Genomic DNA, 25,747 nt, shown 5'->3' with positions numbered 1-25,747 from the left:
CCCTCTGCCCCCACACATTCAACCTCTTTGCTCCCGCACCATCAACCCCTCTCTGCCCCCCACACCTTCAACCTCCCTCTGTTCACACGCCTTCAACCCTCCTCTGCCCTCATGCCTTCAACCACCCTCTTTCCCCTCACGCCTCGTTACCCCCGCCCTTCATGCCTCATCACCCCCAACCCTCACGCCTTCACTGACCCTGCCGCACACTACATCACAACCCCTTCGGCCCCCCCACACATATCTCCTCTTGGCCCCCACATTTCACCCCTCCTCGACCCCCTACATTTCAACTGCTGTAGGCTGTTCACATTTAAACACCCTCTGCTCTTCTCGCCTTCACCCCTACTACACCCTCACGCCTACACCCCCCTCTGCCCCCTCACCTTCAACCCCCTGCTGCCCCCCACACCTTCAACCCCCCTCTGCCTCCATGCCGTCAACCCCTCTCTGCCCCCTCACTTTCAACCCCTCTCTGCCCCCTCACCTTCAACCCCCCTCTGCCACCCTCACCTTCAACCCCCCTCTGCCACCCTCACCTTCAACCCCCCTCTGCCACCCTCACCTTCAACCCCTCTCTGCCACCCTCACCTTCAACCCCTCTCTGCCACCCTCACCTTCAACCCCCTCTCTGCCACCCACACCTTCAACCCCTCTCTGCCCCCACACCTTCAACCTCCCCCTCTGCTCCCATGCCTACACCCCCCCGCTCCCACGCCTTCAACCCCCCCTCTGCCCCCACACCTTCAACCCCCCTACCCCCACAGCTTCCACCCCACTCTGCCCTAATGCCTTCAACCACCCTCTGTCTCCTCACACCTCATTACCCCCGCCCTTCATGATTTGATACTCCCGACACTCACTCGTTGTCACCCCCGACCGTCACGCCTTTACCGACCCTGCCCCACACTACATCACAACCCCTTCGGCCCCCCCCCCACACATATCCTCTCTTGGCCCCCACATTTCACCCCTCCTCGACCCCCTACATTTCAACCACTGTAGGCTGTTCACATTTAAACACCCTCTGCTCTTCTCGCCTTCACCCCTACTACACCGTCACGCCTACACCCCCCTCTGCCCCCTCACCTTCAACCCCCCTCTGCCCCAATGCCTTCAACCCCCCCTCTGCCCCCACGCCTTCAACCCCCCTCTGCCCCAATGCCTTCAACCCCCCCTCTGCCCCCACGCCTTCAACCCCCCTCTGCCCCCACACCTTCAAACCCCTTCTGCCCCACACACCTTCAAACCCCCTCTTCCCCCGACACCTTCCACCCCCTCTGCCCCCACACTTTCCACCCCCATCTGCCCCCCACACCTTCAACCCCCCTCTGCCCCGGTGCCTTCAACCTCCCTGCCCCCACACCTTCAAACATATCTGCTCCCCACGCCTTCAACCGCCCTCTACCCTCATGCCTTCAACCACCCTCTGTCCCCTCACGCCTCATCACCCCCGCCCTTCATGCCTCATCACCCCCAACCCTCACGCCTTCACTGACCCTGCCCCACACTACATCACAACCCCTTCGGCACCCCCCACACATATCCCCTCTCGGCCCCCACATTTCACCCCTCCTCGACCCCCTACATTTCAACCACTGTAGGCTGTTCACATTTAAACACCCTCTGCTCTTCTCGCCTTCACCCCTACTACACCCTCACGCCTACACCCCCCTCTGCCCCCATGCCTTCAACCCCCCGCCACCCTCACCTTCAAACCCCTCTCCCCTTCACATCTTCAACTACCCGCTGTTCCGACACCTTCAACCCCCCTCTGCCCCCACACCTTCAACACCTACAACCCCCCTCTGCCCCCACACCTTCAACCCCCCCTCTGCCCCCACACCTTCAACCCCCCCTCTGCCCCCTCACCTTCAACCCCCATTCTGCCCACGCTTTCAAACCTCCTCTGCCCCCCAGGCTTTCAACCCCCCTGCCCCCACACCTTCAACTCCTCTGCCCCCACACTTTCAACTCCTCTGCTCCCACACCTTCAACCCCCCTGCCCCCACACCTTCAACTCCTCTGCCCCCACACCTTCAAACCCCCCCCTCTCCCCACACCTTCAAACCCCCCCTCTGCCCCCATGCCTTCAACCCCCCCACCACCCTCACCTTCAAACCCCTCCCCTTCACATCTCCAACTACCCTCTGTTCCCACACCTTCAACCCCCCCCGCTGCACACACCTACAACCTCCTCTACCCCCTCACCTTCAACCCCCATCTGCTCCCCACGCCTTCCACCCCCCTCTCCCCCACACCTTCAAACCCCCCTCTCCCCCACACCTTCAAACCCCCCTCTCCCCCACACCTTCAAACCCCCCTCTCCCCCCACACCTTCAAACCCCCCTCTCCCCCCACACCTTCAAACCCCCCCCCTCCCCCACACCTTCAACCCCCCTCTACCCCCACACCTTCAACCCCCCCTCTGCCCCCACAGCTTCAACCCCCCCTCTGCCCCCACAGCTTCAAACCCCCCTCTGCCTCCACGCCTTCAACCCCCCGCCACCCTCACCTTTATCCCCCCCTCTGCCCCCTCACCTTCAACCCCCCCTCTGCCCCCTCACCTTCAACCCCCCCTCTGCCCCCTCACCTTCAACCCCCCTTCTGCCCCCCATGCCTTCAACCCCCCTCTGCCCCCCACACCTTCAACCCCTCCTCTGCCCCCCACGCCCTCAACCCCCTCTGCCCCCACACCCTCAACCCCCTCTGCCCCCCACACCTTCCACCCCCCTCTGCCCCCCACACCTTCCACCCTCCTCTGCCCCCACACCTTCCACCCCCCTCTGCCCCCACACCTTCAAAGACCCTCTACCCTCGCACCTTCAACCCCCTGCCCCCACACCTTCAACCCCACCTCTGCCCTCATGCCTTCAAACACCCTCTGTCCCCTCACGCCTCATCACCCCCACCCTTCATGACTTGATACCTCTGTCCCTGATGCCTCGACTCCCCCGACCATCACGCCTTCACCAACCCTGCCCCACACTACATCACAACCCCTATGGCCCCGCACACATGTCCCCTCTTGGCCCCCACATTTCACCCCTCCTCGACCCCCTACATTTCAAACGCCGTGGGCTGTTCACATTCAAACGCCCTCTGCTCTTCTCGCCTTCACCCCTACTACACCCTCACGCCTACACCCCCCTCTGCCCCCTCACCTTCAACCCCTCTCTGCCCCCTCACCTTCAACCGCCTCTGCCCCCTCACCTTCAAACCCCTCTCTGCCCCCACACCTTCAAACCCCCCTCTGCCCCCACACCTTCAAATACTCTCTGCCTCCACACCTTCAACCCCCCTGCCCTCATGCCTTTAACGACCCTCTGTCCCCTCACACCTCGTTACCCCCGCCCTTCATGCTTCATCACCCCCGACCCTCACGCCTTCACTGACCCTGCCACACACTACATCACAACCCCTTCGGCCCCCCCACACATATCTCCTCTTGGCCCCCACATTTCACCCCTCCTCGACCCCCTACATTTCAACTGCTGTAGGCTGTTCACATTTAAACACCCTCTGCTCTTCTCGCCTTCACCCCTACTACACCCTCACGCCTACACTCCCCTCTGTCCCCTCACCTTCAACCCCCTGCTGCCACCCTCACCTTCAACCCCCCTCTGCCCCGACACCTTCAACCCCCCTCTGCCCCCGCACGTTCAAACACATCTGCTCCCCACACCTTCAACCCACGCCTCTGCCCCCCATACCTTCAACCCCCCCTCTACACCTTGAACCCCCCCTCTGCCCCCACGCCTTCTGCCCCCCTCTGCCTCGATGCCTTCAACCCCCCTCTGCCCCCACACCTTCAACCCACCCCTCTGCCCCCTCACCTTCAAACACTATGCTCCCCACGCTTTCAACCCCCCTCTGCCCCCCACGCTTTCAACCCCCCTCTACCCCGACGCCTTCAACCCCCCCTCTAGCCCCACGCCTTCAACCCCCCTCTGCCCCCATGCCTTCAACCCCCCCTCTGCCCCGATACCTTCAACCCCTCTGCCCCCACACCTTCAAATACTCTCTGCCCCCTCACCTTCAACCCCCCTCTGACCCCCACGCTTACAACCCCCCTCTGCCCCCCACACCTTCAAACCCCCTCTGCCCCCACACCTTCAACCCCCCCCTCTACCCCCACGCCTTCAAAGACCCTCTACCCCCACACCGTCAACCCCCGCTCGGCCCCCCACGCTTTCAACCCCTCCTCTGCCCCCCACGCTTTCAACCCGTCTGCCCCCCACGCTTTCAACCCTCCTCTGCCCTCCACGCTTTCAACCCGCCTGCCCCCACACCTTCAAACCCCCTCTGCCCCCACACCTTCAACCCTCCTCTGCCCCCACACCTTCAACCCCCCTCTACCGCCACGCCTTCAAAGACCCTCTACCCCCACACCGTCAACCCCCGCTCGGCCCCCCACGCTTTCAGCCCTCCTCTGCCGTCCACGCTTTCAACCCTCCTCTGCCCTCCACGCTTTCAACCCGCCTGCCCCCACACCTTCAACCGCCCTGCCCCCACACCTTCAACCCCCCTCTTCCCTCATGCCTTCAACCACCCTCTGTCCCCTCACTCCTCGTTACCCCCACCCTTCATGCCTCATCACCCCCCGACCCTCACGCCTTCACCGACCCTGCCCCACACTACATCACAACCCCTGCGGCCCCCCACACATATCCCCTCTTGGCCCCCACATTTCACCCCTCCTCAACCCCCTACATTTCAACCACCGTGGGCTGTTCACATTTAAACACTCTCTGCTCTTCTCGCCTGCACGTCTACACCCCCCTCGGCCCCCTCACCTTCAACCCCCCTCTGCCCCCTCACCTTCAACCCCCCTCTGCCCCCTCACCTTCAACCCCCCTCTGCCCCCTCACCTTCAACCCCCCCTCCGCCACCCTCACCTTCAACCCCCTCCGCCACCCTCACCTTCAAACCCGCTCTCTGCCCCCACACCTTCAACCCCTCTTTGCCCTTCAGATCTTCAACTACCCTCTGCCCCCTCACCTTCAACCTCCCCTCTGCCCCCATACCTTCAACCCCCCTGCCCCCACACCTTCCACCCCCCTCTGCCATCATGCCTTCAACCACCCTCTGTCCCCTCCCGCCTCGTTACCCCCGCCCTTCAGGACTTGATACCCCCAACCCTCACGCCTCGTCACCCCTGACAGTCACGCCTTCACTGACCCTGCCCCACACTACATCACAACCCCTTCGGCCCCCCCACACATATCCCCTCTTGGCCTCCACATTTCACCCCTCCTCGACCCCCTACATTTCAACAGCCTTGGGCTGTTCACATTTAAACAACCTCTGCTCTTCTCGCATTCACCCCTACTACACCCTCACGCCTACACCCCCTCTGCCCCCTCACCTTCAACCCCCGCTGCCCCCCACACCTTCAACCCCCCCCGCCACCCTCACCTTCAAACCCCTCTCCCCTTCACATCTTCAACTACCCTGTTCCCACACCTTCAACCCCCCTCTGCCCCCACGCCTTCAACCCCCCTCTACCCCCATGCCTTCAACCGCCCTCTGCCACCCTCACCTTCAACCCCCCTCTTCCACCCTCACCTTCAACCCCCCCTCCGCCACCCTCACCTTCAACCCCCTCCGCCACCCTCACCTTCAAACCCGCCCTCTGCCCCCCACACCTTCAAACCCCCTCTCCCCCCACACCTTCAAACCCTCCTCTCCCCCCACACCTTCAACCCCCCCTCCACCCCCACACCTTCAACCCCACCTCTGCCCCCACACCTTCAACCCCACCTCTGCTCCCACGCCTTCAACCCCCCCTCTGCCCCGATACCTTCAACCTCTCTCTGCCCCCTCACCTTCAACCCCTCTTTGCCCTTCAGATCTTCAACTACCCTCTGCCCCCTCACCTTCAACCTCCCCTCTGCCCCCACACCTTCAACCCCCCTGCCCCCACACCTTCCACCCCCCTCTGCCATCATGCCTTCAACCACCCTCTGTCCCCTCCCGCCTCGTTACCCCCGCCCTTCAGGACTTGATACCCCCGACCCTCACGCCTCGTCACCCCTGACAGTCACGCCTTCACTGACCCTGCCCCACACTACATCACAACCCCTTCGGCCCCCCACACATATCCCCTCTTGGCCCCCACATTTCACCCCTCCTCGACCCCCTACATTTCAACAGCCTTGGGCTGTTCACATTTAAACAACCTCTGCTCTTCTCGCATTCACCCCTACTACACCCTCACGCCTACACCCCCCTCTGCCCCCACACCTTCAACCCCTCCTCTGCCCCCTCACCTTCAACCCCTCTGCCCCCTCACCTTCAACCCCCCTGCCCCCACACCTTCCACCCCCTCTGCCCTCGTGCCTTCAACCACCCTCTGTCCCCTCACGCCTTGTTACCCCCGCCCTTCATGCCTCATCACCCCCGACCCTCATGCCTTCACTGACCCTGCCCCACACTACATCACAACCCCTTCGGCCCCCCCACACATATCCCCTCTTGGCCCCCACATTTCACCCCTCCTCGACCCCCTACATTTCAACCACTGTAGGCTGTTCACATTTAAACACCCTCTGCTCTTCTCGCCTTCACCCCTACTACACCCTCACGCCTACACCCCTCTCTGCCCCCTCACCTTCAACCCCCTGCTGACCCCACACCTTCAACCCCCCCCCGCCCCCTCACCTTCAAACCCCCTCTGACCCCTCACCTTCAACCCCGCTCTGCCCCCTCACCTTCAACCCCCCTGCCACCCTCACCTTCAAACCCCTCTCCCCTTCACATCTCCAACTACCCTCTATTCCCACACCTTCAACCCCCCCCGCTGCACACACCTACAACCTCCTCTGCCCCCTCACCTTCAACCCATTCTGCTCCCCACGCCGTCAAACCCCATCTGCCCCACACACTTTCAACCCCTCCTCTGCCCCCCACAGCTTCAAATCCCCTCTGCCCTCACGCCTTCAACCACCCTCTGTCCCCTCACGCCTCATCACCCCCGCCCTTCATGACTTGATACCTCTGACCCTCACGCCTCGACTCCCCCGACCCTCACGCCTTCACCGACCCTGCCCCACACTACATCACAACCCCTGCGGCTCCGCACACATGTCCCCTCTTGGCCCCCACATTTCACCCCTCCTCAACCCCCTACATTTCAACCACCATGGGCTGTTCACATTTAAACACTCTCTGCTCTTCTCGCCTTCACGTCTACACCCCCCTCCGCCCCCTCACCTTCAACCCCCCTCGGCCCCCTCACCTTCAACCCCCCTCGGCCCCCTCACCTTCAAACCCCCTCTGCCCCCTCACCTTCAAACCCCCTCTGCCCCCTCACCTTCAACCCCCCCTCCGCCCCCTCACCTTCAACCCCCCTCCGCCCCCTCACCTTCAACCCCCCTCCGCCCCCTCACCTTCAAACCCCCTCTGCCCCCTCACCTTCAAACCCCCTCTGCCCCCTCACCTTCAACCCCCCCTCCGCCCCCTCACCTTCAACCCCCCTCCGCCCCCTCACCTTCAACCCCCCTCGGCCCCCTCACCTTCAAACCCCCTCTGCCCCCTCACCTTCAAACCCCCTCTGCCCCCTCACCTTCAACCCCCCCTCCGCCACCCTCACCTTCAACCCCCTCCGCCACCCTCACCTTCAAACCCGCCCTCTGCCCCCCACACCTTCAAACCCGCCCTCTGCCCCCCACACCTTCAAACCCCCTCTCCCCCCACACCTTCAACCCCCCTCCCCCACCTTCAACCCCCCTCCCCCCACACCTTCAACCCCCCTCTGCCCCCACACCTTCAACCCCCCTCTGCCCCCACACCTTCAACCCCCCTCTGCCCCCACACCTTCAACCCCCCTCCGCCCCCACACCTTCAACCCCCCTCCGCCCCACCTTCAACCCCCCTCTGCCCCCACACCTTCAACCCCCCGTCTGCCCCAACACCTTCAACCCCCCTCTACACCTTGAACCCCCCGCTCTGCCCCCCACGCTTTCAACCCCCCTCTACACCTTGAACCCCCCCGCTCTGCCCCCCCGCTTTCAACCCCCCTCTACACCCCCGCTTTCAACCCCCCTCTACACCTTGAACCCCCCGCTCTGCCCCCCACGCTTTCAACCCCCCCTGCCCCCACACCTTCAACCCCCCTCTGCCCCCCATGCTTTTAACCCCTCCTGCAACCACACTTTCAACCCCCCCTGCCCCCACACCTTCAACCCCCCCTCTGCCCCCACACCTTCAACCCCCTTGCCTCCACACCTTCAACCCCCCTGCCACCACACCTTCAACCACCCTCTGTCCCCTCACTCATTACCCCCGCCCTTCATGCCTCGTCACACCCGACCTTCACACCTCGTCACCCCGACCCTCACGCCTTCACCGACCCTGCCCCACACTACATCACAACCCCTGCGGCCCCCCCCACACATATCCACTCTTGGCCCCCACATTTCACCCCTCCTCGACCCCCTACATTTCAACCACTGTAGGCTGTTCACATTTAAACACCCTCTGCTCTTCTCGCCTTCACCCCTACTACACCCTCACACCTACACCCCCCCTCTGCCCCCTCACCTTCAACCCCCCTCTGCCCCCTCACCTTCAACCCCCCTCTGCCCCCACACCTTCACCCCCCTGCCACCCTCACCTTCAAACCCCTCTCCCCTTCACATCTTCAACTACCCTCTGTTCCCACACCTTCAACCCCCCCCTGCTGCACACACCTACAACCTCCTCTACCCCCTCACCTTCAACCCATTCTGCTCCCCACGCTTTCAACCCCTCTGCCCCCCACGCCTTCAACCCCCCTCTACCCCCACACCTTCAACCCCCCTCTACCCCCACGCCTTCAACCCCCCCTGCCCCCACGCCTTCAATCCCCCTCTGTCCCGATACCTTCAACCCCCTTCTGCCCCCACTCCTTCAAATACTCTCTGCCCCCTCACCTTCAACCCCCCTCTGCCACCCTCACCTTCAACCCCTCTCTGCCACCCTCACCTTCAACCACCCTCTGCCACCCTCACCTTCAACCCCCCTCTGCTCCCACCCTCACCTTCAACCCCGTTCTGCTCTCACACCTTCAACCCCCCTCTGCCCACACACATTCCACCCCCTCTACCCTCATGCTTTCAACCACCCTCTGTCCTGTCACGCCTCGTTACCCCCGCCCTTCATGCCTCGTCACCCCCGACCATCATGCCTCATCATCCCCGACCCTCACGCCTTCACCGACCCTGCCCCACACTACATCACAATCCCTTCGGCCCCCCCACACATATCCCCTCTTGGCCCCCACATTTCACCCCTCCTCGACCCCCTACATTTCAACTGCTGTAGGCTGTTCACATTTAAACACCCTCTGCTCTTCTCGCCTTCACCACTACTACACCCTCACGCCTACACCCCCCTCTGCCCCCTCACCTTCAACCCCCCGCCCCCTCACCTTCAACCCTCCTCTACCCCCCACACCTTCAAACCCCCTCTGCCCCCACACCTTCAAACCCCCTCTGCCCCCACTCCTTCAAACCTCCCTCTCCCCCACCTTCAACCCCTCTCTGCCCCCTCACCTTCACTCCCACTCTCCTTTGCTGTCCACACCTTCCACCCCCTTGACCCCTCACCGTACATTCCTCTCTCTATTTGACACATATCCAGTCCATTCTCCCACTCCTTGCTGTATGTTGTCTGCCCCCAGACGCACATCCCTGCCTCTCATCTTCTTCCTTCACATACCCCCCCTTCCTCGCATCCCTGAGGCACATGTTCCTCGTGTACAGTTTCACAGGATGCCCATACACTGTCACATAGATAGTCACATGCACACACACACACACACACACACACACACACACACACACACACTTACACCTACTCTCTCTCTCTCTCTCACACACACACTCACACACTCATTCACACCCACACCTACTATCTCTCACACACACACTGACACACACACACACTCACTCTCTTACACACACACACACACACTCACTCACTCAAACTCACACTCACACACCCCTACTCTCTCTCACACACAAACTGAAACACTCTGCTACACATGCATGATCATACTCTCAGGTACAGACAATTTTATTATTCCTTATAATTCATTAATGCTTTTATTTGTGTTCGAGTGATAAGTGTACAAAGTGCTAATGCTCTTGCATCTCTTCCACCCCCCCCCCCCACCCTGCGCCCCTCCCTCCCCATCTCCCCTGTCGGGCTTCAGCAGCTGGGATAAGTCTTCCAGTCCTGGCAGGTCTGGACTGAAACCCTGCTGTCTGGAGGTTGGGGTGGGGCTGTGTTGTCTGGTTGGGGGTGTTCGTACCTGCCCCATGTGTGAGTCAGTGCGGGGTGGGAGGAATAAGGCAGAGCAGGCCTCTGTACGTCTCACGCTGCTATTCTGGTGCAGAAGGTGGGCAAGCAGGCAGTAAGTGCAGTTTAATTGTTTGGTGAGGTGTCAGTCTCTGGAACATCACCTGAGAGGCCTGGAGGGCGGCTATGGGCTCTTCTGCATAGACCTCAAGTGACAGGAGAGATGTTAGCAAAGTGAGTGCAACTTCGTGTTTCATAAGAAGCAGATTATATTGTACAGGTGACAGAGTTAAAGGCCCTTCAACCCACCCATTGTGCTAGCCACCACCTCCTGTCTTTCCCTTTGTAAAGGCTTTCCACCTGCAACTCCCTTCCCCTGAGCTCCACCCTTTGGGGTGGGTCCCACGCTCACACACTCGGTGGTGGGGAGCTCTTCCGGAATCCGCACAGCCTCTTCATCTGGTGCCCATGGTCTGCTCCCCATCAGGAGGAATACCCTCTGCTCCCACTCCTTCCTCAGGTTAAGGAACACCTCCCCTCCCACTACCACCAATCAAGCTGTCTTCTCTTGGTAGGGGGACCACTCCCTTCACCCTGCTCTCACTCCCAACCTTGCTATTTCAGAGATAGTTATATCTGGCGGGAAGACACTGGGCCAAGAAGCGGCTACCGCAGATTAATGCAGAGAGTTTGGAGATGCAGAAAAGGGGGCAGAAGGTGATGTCCAGAGGTTTATAAAATGCCATGTGCAGTTCCACATCAGGTCCCGATAAGGATGAGATCTCATGATGTGAGAAACAGGGCTGGGGAACTTCTCATCCCCACAGGACTGGGGCTGGGTGTAGAACAGGGAGACATGACAACAAACTAAAGAATCTTCATTTCCCCCTTCCCCCTTCCCCAAAATGCCTTGGGCAAGGGGACTGTCCAGTGGAAACATTCAGACCATAGGATCATTTTAGGAGAGGGAGCAGAGGGCAATGGGAGTGTGCTCAGGAGCTGGTGATGGGGTAGTTTCTGTGGGCAATGGATGGGGAATCACTGAATGGAGAGGGTAATTGATCATCATGGAGAGTTCTGTTGGTAATATTGGTGCTCTATTCCCCATTACCCTGTGAGAGTGTGCTCTCAAGGTGAGGTGTGACTGTGGGTGCGGAGAGTCTGTGGGTGTTTTGTGGAGGGGGAGAGGGTGACAGGAAAGATGTTGTGCGAAGGAGTCAGTGGGTGTGAAGGTGTTTGTGGGTAGGGATGTCAATTGGCTATGGGCAGGTATTAAGTGGGTGGTGGGCAGGGGGGAGTCTGAGGGCTGTGGGAGGGTGTTCTGTAAGTGAGAGAATGTCCGTGGGATGCGGGAGGGGATTAAATGGGTGGAGAGGCTGTAGGAGGTTGAGTGGGGAAGGGGGAAGTCATTGACTCCGCCCTCCCCCACCATCAGACGTTGCTGATCTTAACATTGCGGGATCCCCCCTCCTTCTCCCCCACCCTCCTGAGCTCCTCCTCCAGTCGTGCCTTCTCACCCATGCCCGCGCCCTCGGCATGTCCCTCCAGGCCAGGCACCCGTGCCACCCGGTCAAAGCCAGCCAGGTCGGCCACGTATTTGCCGCCAGCCGAGACGGAGACCACGGGGCAGAACTCGTAGCCCCACAGGATCTCCTCGGGCAGGTAGGAGGTGCGTGCCTGGCACAGGGCGCTGGTGGACTCCACCGTGCCACTCAGGATGACCAGCAGCTCAAAGCCACCGTCGGGTTCAGGCTCCCGTCCCTGGCGTAGGGCGGCGGGTGCCAGTGGACTGGTATCGTCGATGGCGTGGTAGAAGGTTAGGGGCAGCAGCAGGAAGGGGCTTTCAGTGCCCGCGTCCAACCGAAAGGGCACGTCGGCCTGGCAGAGGTGCACGGCCTCACCGGGCCTGGCTGGCACTGCCCGCAGCAGCTTCCCCGACACACTGCAGCCCAGCAGGAGGCTGGGGCGCACATTGGCCACTCTCACTTGCAGTGAGAGACGGCCATTGCGGGCCGAGACTACTGCCTGGCGGCTGAAACGCACGCCCGCCGCCCGCTTCTTGGGGCGCGCTGCCTTCGCCAGGAAGGTGCCAGTGACAAAGACCTCCAGCAGGGTGGTGAGTAACAGCTGGGCCACCAGCAGCAGGACTGCGGCCGGGCACTGCTCCGAGATGTAGCGGTAGCCGTAGCCGATGGTGGTCTGCGACTCGAGTGAGAAGAGGAAGGCGGCCGTCAGACTCCGCATGTTTTCCACGCACAGAGTGTGGTTTACCGGAGGCAGTTCGCCCTCCAAATCACCATGTACCAGGGCCACAGCGTACCAAGCCAGGCCAAAGGCGAACCAGGTGCCGGCGAAGCTGGTGCAGAAGAGGGCCAGCTTGTAGCGCCACTTGAGGTCAACGAAGGTGGTCCACAAGTCCTTGAGGTAGAGGTAGCCCCAGCCGCTGACGTGCACCAGCCGCACATTGCTGCGGCCGTCCTTGTTCATCACCCGGCCCCGGGCCCGCATTTGCCTCAGCAGTGGCTGGCTGTCCGTCTGCGTCTCCTGGCTCGAGAACACCTTGGCTGAGGACATGGCGGGGTCCAAGCGACCTTTCAGCTGACACCAGCCCTGCCAATAGGTGAGACGGGAGGTCAGGATGCGTGTAAAGGGAGCTTCACTCTGTGTCTGACCCAGGGCTGTGTGGTGGGACGATGTGGAGGAAGCTCCTTTCTGTGTCTAACGGTTGTTGGGAGTGGACGACGGGACAGTGCAGATGGGAGCAGCCATTATGAAAGAGGTCATAGTGTGACTAGGGTACAATTATAATGAGGAACTGAGGGTTTGGGAGAGGGAGAGGAGGCTAAGTTGAGGCATCAGTTTCTTTTTTTATTAGTGCCCAGCCAGCACAGCAATGATGGATCGCAGGGTAGTGGCGTGCTCCTTTTGCAAGATGTGGGATATCTGGGAGACATCTAGTCTCCCTGATCTCCACATGTGTGAGAAGTGCATCTGGGTGCAGCATCTTACAGACTATGTTAGGAAATTGGAGCTGCAGCTGGATAATCCACAGTTTGTTCGGGAGAATAAGGAGTTGAAAGATAGGAGCAATACAGAGGCAGTCACACTTAAGATGCAGGAAGCAGATAGCTGGGTGATGGTCAGGAGAGAGCAAGGGAATAAGCAGGTAGTGTAGAGTACCCCTCAATGACAAGTATACCATTTTGTACACTGATAGTGGGGATAAACAACGTACTGGAGAAAGCTACAGTGACCAGGTCTCTGCCACCTCTGTAACTCAGAAGGGGAAGGGGGTAGCGGAAGAGAAAACTGATAATGATAAGAGATTCAATAGTTATGGGAGGAGATTCTGTAGATGTGAAAGAGACTTCCAGACGGCATGTTGTCTCCCAGGTGCCAGGTTCAGCAAAGCCTCAGATTGATTCCATTTAATTCTAAGAGTAGTGGTACACATTAGAACTAATGACATAGGAAGGAAAAGGGATGAAGTCCTAAAGGTCATTTTTCTCAGCGGTTGAAAGGGGCAGGACTGCACAAGCGCATGTAAGTCAGCATGTGAGGCAGCGGGAGTATTTAAAAGAGAGCAGTTTGACGGAGCGGGCAACGTTGTAGTGGGCGACGGAGTAGAAGGAGACAGAGTAGGAAGGCTTTGTCTTGAGAGGCTTCAGCGAGCAGAGACTGAGGACGAGCTTCGCTCCAAGTGAGGTAAGGCTGGGTAAGTTCCTTTAAAAGGAGAACGGTCTGCAGCAGTATTTTATTTGAAGCAAGGGAGGTGGTGAGGCTGTAGCGTATTGGGTGGGTCATGACAGCTGAGATCGGCCCCGTGGTTTGTTCATTCTGCAGCATGTGGGAATCAGGGTTACCTCCAGTGTCCCTGACGACTATGTGTGCAGGAAATGTGTCCAGCTTCAGCTTCTGGCAGACGCATTGAGCGGCTGGAGCTGCGACTGGATTCATACTGGAGCATCCGCGATGCTGAGAAAGTCGTGACTAGCACGTTCAGTGAGTTGGTCACACCGCAGGTAAAGGCTACACAGGCAGAAAGGGAATGGGTGGCCACTAGACAACGTAGCAGTAGGCAGGTAGTGCAGGAGTCCCCTGAGGTCATCTCCCTCCTAAACAGATATACTGTTTTGGATACTGTTGGGGGAGATGTCTCATCAGGGGAAGGCAGCAGCAGCCGAGTTCATGGCACCATGGGTGGCTCTGCGGCACAGGAGGGAAGGAAAAGGAGTGGGAGAGCTATAGTGATAGGGGATTCGATTGTGAGGGGAATGGATAGGCGCTTCTACAGCCGCAAACGAGACTCCAGGAGGGTATGTTGCCTCCCTGGTGCAAGGGTCAAGAATGTCTCTGAGCGGCTGCGGGACATTCTGGAGTGGGAGGGTGAACAGCCAGTGGCCGTGGTGCACATAGGTACCAACAATATAGGTATTGGAGTTTTTAAAAATACATTAGGACGGATAAGTCCCCGGGGCCTGACGGAATATTCCCCAGGCTGCTCCACGAGGCGAGGGAAGAGATTGCTGACCCTCTGGCTAGGATCTTTATGTCCTCGTTGTCCACGGGAATGGTACAGGAGGATTGGAGGGAGGCGAATGTTGTCCCCTTGTTCAAAAAAGGTAGTAGGGATAGTCCGGGTAATTATAGACCAGTGAGCCTTACGTCTGTGGTGGGAAAGCTGTTGGAAAAGATTCTTAGAGATAGGATCTCTGTGCCTTTCGAAAATCATGGTCTGATCAGGGACAGTCAGCATGGCTTTGTGAAGGACAGATTGTGTCTAACAAGCCTGATAGAGTTCTTTGAGGAGGTGACCAGGCATATAGATGAGGGTAGTGCAGTGGATGTGATCTATATGGATTTTAGTAAGGCATTTGACAAGGTTCCACATGGTAGGCTTATTCAGAAAGTCAGAAGGCATGGTATCCAGGGAAGTTTGGCCAGGTGGATACAGAATTGGCTTGCCTGCAGAAGGCAGAGGGTGGTGGTGGAGGGAGTACATTCAGATTGGAGGATTGTGACTAGTGGTGTCCCACAAGGATCTGTTCTGGGACCTCTACTTTTCGTGGTTTTTTATTAACGACCTGGATGTGGGGGTAGAAGGGTGGGTTGGCAAGTTTGCAGATGACACAAAGTTTGATGGTGTTGTAGATAGTGTAGAGGATTGTCAAAGATTGCAGAGAGACATTGATAGGATGCAGAAGTGGGCTGAGAAGTGGCAGATGGAGTTCAACTCGGAGAAGTGTGAGGTGGTACACTTTGGAAGGACAAACTCCAAGGCAGAGTACAAAGTAAATGGCAGGATACTTGGTAGTGTGGAGGAGCAGAGGGATCTGTGGGTTAATGTTCACAGATCCCTGAAAGTTGCCTCACAGGTGGATAAGGTAGTTAAGAAAGCTTATGGGGTGTTAGCTTTCATAAGTTGAGGGATAGAGTTTAAGAGTCGCGACGTAATGATGTAGCTCTATAAAACTCTGGATAGGCCACACTTGGAGTACTGTGTCCATTTCTGGTCACCTCACTATAGGAAGAATGTGGAAGCATTGGAAAGGGTACAGAGAAGATTTACCAGAATGCTGCCTGGTTTAGAGAGTATGCATTATGATCAGAGATTAAGGGAGCTAGGGCTTTACTCTTTGGAGAGGAGGATGAGTGGAGACATGATAGAAGTGTACAAGATAATAAGAGGAATAGATAGAGTGAATAGCCAGCGCCTCTTCCCCAGGGCACCACTGCTCAATACAAGAGGACATGGCTTTAAGGTAAGGGGTGGGAAGTTCAAGGGGGAAATTAGAGGAAGGTTTTTTACTCAGAGAGTGGTTGGTGCGTGGAATGCACTGCCTGAGTCAGTGGTGGAGGCAGATACACTAGTGAAGTTTAAGAGACTATTAGACAGGTATATGGAGGAATTTAAGGTGTGGGCTTATATGAGAGTTAGGGTTTGAGGGTCGGCACAACATTGTGGGCTGAAGGGCCTGTACTGTGCTGTACTATTCTATGTCTATGTCAAAAATGGGATGAGGTCCTACAAGGTGAATTTAGGGAGTTAGGAGATAAACTAAAAAGTAGGACCACAAAGGTAATAATCTCTGGATTACTACCAGTGCTACGTGCTAGTCAGAGTAGAAATAGGAGGAAATTTCAGATGAATACCTGGCTTGAAAAATGGTGCAACGGAGAGGGATTCAAATTGCTGGGGCATTGGAACCAGTTCTGGAGGAGGTGGGACCTGTACAAACAGGACGGTCTGCACCTGGGCTGGACTGGAACCAATGTCCTAGGGGGAGCGTTTGCTACTGTTGTTCAGGAGGATTTAGACTAATGTGGCAGGGGGCTGGGAACAAGTGCAGAGAGACAGAGGGGTGTAAAATGAGGGTAGAAGCAAAAAGTAGTAAGGTGAAAAGTAAAAGTGCCAGGCTGGCAAATCCAGGGCAAAAATCAAAAAGGGCCACTTTTGAACATAATTGTATGAGGGTGTTGTAAAAGCAAGCCTGAAGGCTTTGTGTGTCAGTGCAAGGAGCATTCATAACAAGGTGGATGAATTGAAAGTGCAGATAGTTATTAATGAATATGATATAGTTGGGATCACAGAGACATGGTTCCAGGGTGACCAAGGATGGGAGCTCAATACTCAGGGATATTCAATATTCAGGAGGGATAGACATGAAAGAAAAGGAGGTGGGGTGGCATTGCTGGATAGAGAGGAGATTAACACAATAGAAAGGAAGGACATAAGCCAGGAGGATGTGGAATCGATATGGGTAGAGCTGCATAAAACTAAGGGGCAGAAAACGTTGGTGGGAGTTGGGTACAGGCCACCTAACAGTAGTAGAGAGGTTGGGGATGGCATTAAACAGGAAATTAGAAATGCGTGCAGTACAGGAACAGCAGTTATAATGGGTGACTTCAATCTACATATAGATTGGGTGAACCAAATTGCTAAGGGTGCTGAGGAAGAGGATTTCTTGGAATGTATGCGGGATGGTTTTTTGAACCAACATGTAGAGGAACCAACTAGAGAGCAGGCCATTCTAGACTGGGTATTGAGCAATGAGGAAGGGTTAGTTAGCAATCTTGTCGTGAGAGGCCCCTTGGGTAAGAATGACCATAATATGGTGGAATTCTTCATTAAGATGGAGAGTGACATAGTTAATTCAGAAACAAAGGTTCTGAACTTAAAGAAGGGTAACTTTGAAGGTATGCGACGTGAATTAGCTAAGATAGACTGGCAAATGATACTTAAAGGGTTGACAGTGGATATGCAATGGCAAGCATTTAAAGATCACATGGATGAACTGCAACAATTGTTCATCCGAGTCTGGCAAAAGAATAAACCAGGGAAGGTAGTGCACCTGTGGCTGACAAGAGAAATTAGGGATAGTATCAATTCCAAAGAAGAAACATACAAATTAGCCAGAAAAAGCAGCAGACCTGAGGACTGGGAGAAATTCAGAGTCCATGGTGTGAGCAGAATTATCTGTAGCTTAATGTGAAAAAGACTAAGGAGCTGGTGGTAGACCTGAGGAGAGCTAAGGTACCGGCGACCCCTGTTTCCAACCAGGGGGTCAGTGTGGACATGGGGGATTACAAATACCTGGGGATACAAATTGACAATAAACTGGACTGGTCAAAGAACACTGAGGCTGTCTACAAGAAGGGTCAGAGTCGTCTCTATTTCCTGAGGAGACTGAGGTCCTTTAACATCTGCCGGACGATGCTGAGGATGTTCTATGAGTCTGTGGTGGCCAGTGCGATCATGTTTGCTGTTGTGTGCTGGGGCAGCAGGCTGAGGGTAGCAGACACCAACAGAATCAACAAACTCATTCGTAAGGCCAGTGATGTTGTGGGGATGGAACTGGACTCTCGGCCAGTGGTGTCTGAAAAGAGGATGCTGTCCAAGTTGCATGCCATCTTGGACAATGTCTCCCATCTACTACATAATGTACTGGGTGGGCACAGGAGTACATTCAGCCAGAGACTCATTCCTCCAAGATGCAGCACAGAGCGTCATAGGAAGTCATTCCTGCCTGTGGCCATCAAACTTTACAACTCCTCCCTTGGAGGGTCAGACACCCTGAACCAATAGGCTGGTCCTGGACTTATTTCCTGGCATAATTTACATATTACTATTTAACTATTTATGGTTTTATTACTATTTAATTATTTATGGTGCAACTGTAACGAAAACCAATTTCCCCCGGGATCAATAAAGTATGACTATGACTATGTTAGCAGAGGAGGACAAAGGGCTTAATTAGGAAAGGGAAAAAAGATTATGAGAGAAAGCTGGCAGGGAACATAAAAACTGATTGTAAAAGCTTTTATAGATATGTGAAAAGAAAAAGATTGGTTAAGACAAATGTAGGTCCCTTACAGACAGAAACAGGTGAATTGATTATGGGGAACAAGGACATGGCAGACCAATTGAATAACTACTTTGGTTCTGTCTTCACTAAGGAGGACATAAATAATCTTCTGGAAATAGTAGGGGACTGAGGGTCTAGTGAGATGGAGGAACTGAGGGAAACACATGTTAGTAGGGAAGTGGTGTTAGGTAAATTGAAGGGATTAAAGGCAGATAAATCCCCAGGGCCAGATGGTCTGCATCCCAGAGTGCTTAAGGAAGAGGCCCAAGAAATAGTGGATGCATTAGTAATAATTTTTCAAAACTCTTTAGATTCTGGATTATTTCCTGCGGATAGGAGGGTGGCTAATGGGGAATTATAGACCGGTTAGCCTAACATCAGTGGTGGGGAAAATGTGATAACAGCACATTTGGAAAGCAGTGAAATTATCTGACAAAGTCAGCATAGATTTGTGAAAGGAAAATCATGTCTGACGAATCTCATAGAATTTTTTGCGGATGTAACTAGTAGAGTGGATAGGGGAGAACCAGTGGATATGGTATATTTGGATTTTCAAAAGGCTTTTGACAAGGTCCCACACAGGAGATTAGTGTGCAAACTTAAAGCACACGGTATTGGGGGTATGGTATTGATGTGGACAGAGAATTGGTTGGCAGACAGGAAGCAAAGATTGGGAATAAATAGGATGTTTTCAGAATGGCAGGCAAGGCTCAGTGCTGGGACCCCAGTTGTTTACAATATATATTAATGACTTGGATGAGGGAATTAAATGCAGCATCTCCAAGTTTGCGGATGACACGAAGCTGGGCGGCAGTGTTAGCTGTGAGGAGGATGCTAAGAGGATGCAGGGTGACTTGGATAGGTTAGGTGAGTGGGAAAATTCATGGCCGATGCAATTTAATGTGGATAAATGTGAGGTTATCCACTTTGGTGGCAAAAACAGGAAAAAAGATGATTATCTGAATGGTGGCTGATTAGGAAAAGGGGAGGTGCAACGAGACCTGGGTGTCATTATACACCAGTCATTGAAAGTGGGCATGCAGGTACAGCAGGCGGTGAAAAAGGCGAATGGTATGCTGGCATTCATAGCAAGAGGATTTGAGTACAGGAGCAGGGAGGTACTATTGCAGTTGTACAAGGCCTTGGTGAGACCACACCTGGAGTATTGTGTGCAGTTTTGGTCCCCTAATCTGAGGAAAGACATTCTTGCCATAGAGGGAGTACAAAGAAGGTTCACCAGATTGATCCCTGGGATGGCAGGACTTTCAGATGATGAAAGACTGGATCGACTAGGCTTATACGCGCTGGAATTTAGAAGATTGAGGGGGGATCTTACTGAAACATATAAAATTCTAAAGGGATTGGACAGGCTAGATGCAGGAAGATTGTTCCCGATGTTGGGGAAGTCCAGAATGAGGGGTCACAGTTTAAGGATAAAGGGGAAGCCTTTTAGGACCGAGATGAGGAAAAACTTCTTCACACAGAGAGTGGTGAATCTGTGGAATTCTCTGCCACAGGAAACAGTTGAGGCCAGTTCATTGGCTATATTTAAGAGGGAGTTGGATATGACCCTTGTGGCTAAAGGGATCAGGGGGTATGGAGAGAAGGCAGGTACAGGGTTCTGAGTTGGATGATCAGCCATGATCGTACTGAATGGCGGTGCAGGCTCAAAGGACCGAATGGCCTACTCCTGCACCTATTTTCTATTTTTCTATGTTTCTAAAGAGTGAATATAGGGAGCTAGGTTGGAAGATAAGACACAAGCTCAAGGGTAGTAATCTCTGGATTGTTGCATCTGCCACACACCAGTGATGGTAAGATAAAGATTATTTGGCAGATGGGCAGGGTTTCAGATTTATGAGATCTCATCTGCGGAAGGTGTGACCTGAACAAAAAGGATGGGTTACAACTGAACCCAAGGGGGATCAAGACCTATGTGAGCAGGTCTTGTAGACCTGTCGGGAGGTGATTAAACTGGGGTGGAAAGCAGACTGATAGGTCAGAGGATAGAGCAGTTGGTGTAAATGTAGATGCAGTCTGTAGAGAGACTGTGAGGAAGCATACACATAAATGCATTTGGTTAGATGAGATAAAATATAAAATGCAAGAAGTATTAGGAATGAAAGTGATGAAATTTGACCATGGGTTAGTACATGGAACTACATTGGTGATGAACTTTCACCTTGGGTCAGTACATGGAACTAGAAGGGGAGATTAAATTTGACGATGGGTCTGTACATGGAACCCCAAGGGAAATGAAATTCAAACATGGGTCTGTACATGGAACTACAAGGGGAGATTAAATTCAGCTATAGGTTAGTACATGGAACTACAAGGGTGATGAGCTTTGAGTCACGCATAAGTTTATGGAACTACAAGGGAGATGAAATTCGACCATGGGTCAGTGAATGGAATTATTAGGATGATGAACTTTGAGCCACGGACAAGTGCATGGAACTACAAGGTAGATGAAATTCAACGATGGTTCAGAACATGGAACTACTAGGAAGTTGAAATTCAACCATGGGTCATTACATGGAACTACAAGGGTAATAAGCTTCGAGCCATGGATAAGTTCATGGAACTACAAGGGAGATGAAATTCAACAATGGATCAGTACGTGGAACTACTAGGAAGATGAAATTCAAACATGTGTTAGTACATGAAAGTACAAGGGGAGATGAACTTGAACATGGGTCAGTACATGGAACTACAGGGGTGATGAACTTTCCCCTTGGGTCAATGCATGGAACTATGCCATTACAGATGTTGTCTCAAGGGAAGGGAATGGCTGCTGGATATTCCAGAGTTTTGATGTTTCAAAAGTGACAGGGAGTGAGGTGAAGGAGCGGAATTGCTAACTGGGCATAATATTACAGCTGCAGAAAAGGAGGACATTAGGGAGGGATCATCCACTAAGTCAATTTGGGTGGAAGTCATAAAGGGGTCACTCTTACTGGGAGATTACTATAGAATCCCCCCTCCCCATGATCTGCAGAGGGTTTGAGGAGCTGATCCGGAGTCAGTCTTTGGAAAGGATCACTCACATTCATGAGTGACTTCAACTTTCCTAAGTTTTGGCACCTCATTTGTGCAGAACATTTAGATGGGAGAGAATTTGTTATGTGTATCCAGGAATGATTCCTTACACAATATAGTGAGAGGCTATACTGGATCTAGTACAAGGTGATTAACGTGGTCAGGCGACAGATATCTTGGTGGGAGAGCATGCCGGAAACAGTGACCACAACTCCTTGGCTTTTACCAGAGCCTTGGACACAGATAGGAGGAAATGGTATGGAAAAGCTTTCAACTGGGGGAGGGAGAATTATGATGCTATTAGGCAGGAGCTTGGGTGTGTAAATTGGGAACGAATGTACAATGTCATCAATGCAATGAATAAATTACACACAATGGAAATGTAAGGGTTGTTTACGGGGCACTTGCTGCGGGTTCTGGTTAGGTCTGTCCCATTGAGGCACAGAAAGGGTGGTAGAGTGAAGGAGCCATGGCTGAGAAGAGATGTGGAATATTTGATCAACGGGAAACAATACACACAATTAATGTTTCGGAAGCAAGATCAGACAGGAGTCTAGAGCATAAACAAGGTAGCCAGGAAGGAGCTGAAGAGCTTTCTTAGGAAAAGTAGAGGCAAAATGAAAGAGGCCCGTCAAGTAGGATTAAGGAAAACCCCAAGGCACTTGTGAAGAAAAGGAGGATTACTGGGTAAAGTAGGAGCAATCAGGGATAAAGGAAGAATCATGCCTGGAGTCGGAGATAGGGGAGGTCATTAACGAATACTTTGCATCAGTATTCACCAGTGAGAGGGATCTTGCTGTTTCTGAGAACGAGCTGATGTGCTGGCACATCTTGATGTTAGGAAAGATGAGATGCAACTTTTGAAAAGCATTTCTGAGGATAGCATAAAGTAGGCTGATATGCTAGAATGTGTTGATGTTAGAAAAGAAGATATGCTAGAAATTTTGACAAGCATTAGGATTTCTAAGTCCCTGGGCCAGACAGGTTATACCAAAGTTATTGCAGGAGGTGAGAGAAGAGATCGCTGTACTTTTTAGTGATGATCTTTGTGCCATCACTGGCCATAGGAGTAGTACCATAAGATCGGATGGTGGCAAATGTTATTCTTTTGTTCAAGAAAGGTAAGGGATAATCCTGGGAATTATAGACAGTGAGGGTGGGCCACCCTCTCCCTTCTGTGGGCATGCCAATTCTGAACCCACAGTTCAGAGTCCCTGGATCCTTGGCCTCATAACTTTCTGAATGAGCCTGCCATGGAAAACGTTATCAAATGCCTCATCAAAATCCATGGGATCTGTTCCAGGACCCCTGATCTTTATGATTTTTATAAATAACTTGGATGGAGGAAGTGGAATGGTAGATTAGTAAATTTGTAGATGATTTGAAGGTTGGTGATACTGTGAGTAGTTTAGAACGTTGTCATAGGTTACAACAGGACAGAGATAAGAGCTGATCTGAGAAGTGGCAGATGGAGTTCATTCTGAAAAAGTGTGGTGATTCACTCCAGAAGGTCAAATTTGAAGGCAGAATACAGGGTTATTGGCAGGATTCTTAGCAGTGAAGAGGAAAAGATTGATCTTGGGGTCTCTCTCCATAGATCCCTCAAAGTTGCCAACAAGTTGATGGGTAGTTTGGAAGGTGTATTGTGTGTTTCCCTTCATTAGTTGGCAGATTGAGTACGAGACATGAGGTAAAGTTGCAGATCCAAAAACTGTTTAGACCACACTTGGTGTATTGTGTTCAGTTCTCTTGCCTCATTCTAGGAAGGATATAGAGGTAGATGCAGTTAGATTAGAAACATTTAAGAAACTCTCAGATAGGTATATGAATGAAAGAAAAATAGAAGTCTATGGGGGTTAGAAGGGTTAAATTGATCTTGGAGTAGGTTAAAAGGCTGACACAACATTGTGGGCCAAAGGGCCTGTATTATTCTGTGTTAACCGATGTCCTGCGAGTGTGTGATGTGACAGTGTAGAGGGAGCTTCATTCTCTGCCTAACCCATGCGATGGGATGGTGAAGATAATTATCTATTATTTAGATAATAGAATTTAGTGGTAGAATCCCAAACATGAGAAAGTCTGCAGATGCTGGAAATCCAAAGCAACACACAAAATGTTGGAGGAACTCAGCAGGCCAGGCGGTATCTATTGAAAAGAATAAACAGTTGGTGTTCAGGGCCAAGACCCTCCACTGAGAGTCTTTTAATTTTCCTAACTTTGATTGAATTGCCTTAGTGAATGGACTTATTGAGGGGGAGGCAGAATTACAAGAGGCTTCTCAGAATCTCCTACTGGGGAAGGGTCTGTACTCCTTGTTGTTCTATGAAATGTGGTGACCATTGTTCATTGAGCTGGACAGCAGTAGGAAAACTAGTTCTTAATTTAAGGCCTAAACTGCAGGACAGATTTCAATGGTGTAAGACAGGACCTGGGAGAGGTAGACTATGGGCAGCTGCTTGGAAGGGTGGAGTGAGGGAATGGGTAACAATGTGTGATAAATAGGAGGTGTTTAAAATTGAGATAGTTGAATGAACATGTCCCTGAAGGCAAAAATAGTCAGTCTAGTTCGTTTTCACATATGTGGTAGTCCACTCATTGTGGGCTGAAGGGCCTGTTCCCGCGCTCTTCAAAATAACTTAAGGGAACCCAGTGAACAAAGGATAACCAGGCTTGATCAGGGATAAAAACTGGTATCGAACAAGTCCTTTGAGATTCCTAGTGCGGCCAGCATAATTATAGACCCCACCCAGCCAGGAAATCTTCCTCCCTCCTTCCATCAGGCAGATGCAAAAGCCTGAAAGCACGTACCACCAGGCTCAAGTACGATGTCTATCCTGTTGTTGTAAGATTATTGAAATGTTCCCTAAGATAATAAGATAGATTCTTGAGCTGACAATCTAACTCTTGCTGCTTATTTTCTGCCTGCACTGAACTTTCTCTGTAACTGTTGTATATTCTGTTATTGTTTCATTTTAAATTACCCCAATGCATTCTGTAATTAATCTGTATGACCAGTGTGCAAAATAAGCTTATCACTGTATATGACAATAATAAACCGATCCAATTTTACCTTACTGATCCAAGTATTGGTTCGAGTCGCAGCCTCCACCATCCCCTCAAACAGTGTACTCCAGGTCCCAAATCACCCTCTGGGGGAAACATTCTCTCCCAGCTTCCCTCTGAAGCTTGCCCCATCCCTCTACCATTTAAATGAAGGTCTCCACTATCTCAGCTTTGCATGATTTTCTGTCCCTCCGTCAGATCTCCCCTCAGCTTCCTTGCAACAAATAAACCCTCCCCAATTGACTCTTTCTTCTCCACTGTTACACCCCATCCCCTGTAAAAAAATCAGTATCCAACCACTTGCCCTGAAGTGACTCGCTGTGCTCACATGCAACATCCTGTCTGCTATGTACAGGGACACCACATCACTCCACACCCAGTCTCTGTCCCCTCTATCCATCTGCATAGCCTTCTGTGTCACCATCCTCACTACCCCAGGAGCCTTACCTTCCCTGCCCCCATCAGCGGTAACTTTGCTGCCTGGCTACAGGGAATGGGGAAATGTGTTTTACAGTATACAGGCTGTTTGCAAGTCTACACCTGGGTACTCTGCATAGCTTTGGTCTGTCTGTTGAATATGCAATACTGTATACCAAGAGTCGTGAAACAAATTCACCTGGCTAATTCCTGGGATGAAGATTTGTCCTTTCATGAGTGGTTAAAGAATTTAAATCTGATTTCAATGTAATTTCAAAGAATGACACGTGATCCTTCGAAATAGACAACATCCTGAGGGGCAGAAAGGGTAGATTTTCGAATGTTTCCACCAGTGGGAGAGCCACAAATGAGGAAACAGAGTGACAGGATTAGAGGTGGTCGTGTAAACCTGCGGTGCATAAGATTCTCTCTCAGAGGATGAGGAGTCTTGGGAATTCTCCACCTGTGGAATACGTAGAGAATGGATCACAGGGGTTAAATCTGAAGAAAAAGTGGAAGAAGGTTTGAAAGGTTGGGGACTGAGCTTGATGAGACCTGGAGCAGTTCCACCTGAGCAC

The 25,747-nt window shown here is 53.2% G+C and overlaps 1 protein-coding gene across 1 annotated transcript in view; it reads right to left on the bottom strand.

The window, feature by feature from the left end:
- Positions 1-10,185: 10,185 nt before the first annotated feature.
- LOC140192945 (ATP-sensitive inward rectifier potassium channel 10-like) overlaps positions 10,186-25,747 on the bottom strand; it is a 98,410-nt gene continuing 82,848 nt past the window's right edge. The window contains exon 2 of the mRNA XM_072250416.1: positions 10,186-12,894. Within this exon, the coding sequence (XP_072106517.1) occupies positions 11,716-12,858 (1,143 nt within the window). The 5' untranslated portion in view covers positions 12,859-12,894 and the 3' untranslated portion in view covers positions 10,186-11,715. The remainder of the gene's footprint in view (positions 12,895-25,747) is intronic.

Source organism: Mobula birostris, unplaced genomic scaffold, assembly GCF_030028105.1.
Source record: "Mobula birostris isolate sMobBir1 unplaced genomic scaffold, sMobBir1.hap1 scaffold_319, whole genome shotgun sequence".
NCBI lineage: Eukaryota > Metazoa > Chordata > Chondrichthyes > Myliobatiformes > Myliobatidae > Mobula > Mobula birostris.
The sequence above is the reverse complement of the archived record's forward strand: the minus strand, read 5'-3'. Positions and strand labels throughout refer to the sequence as shown.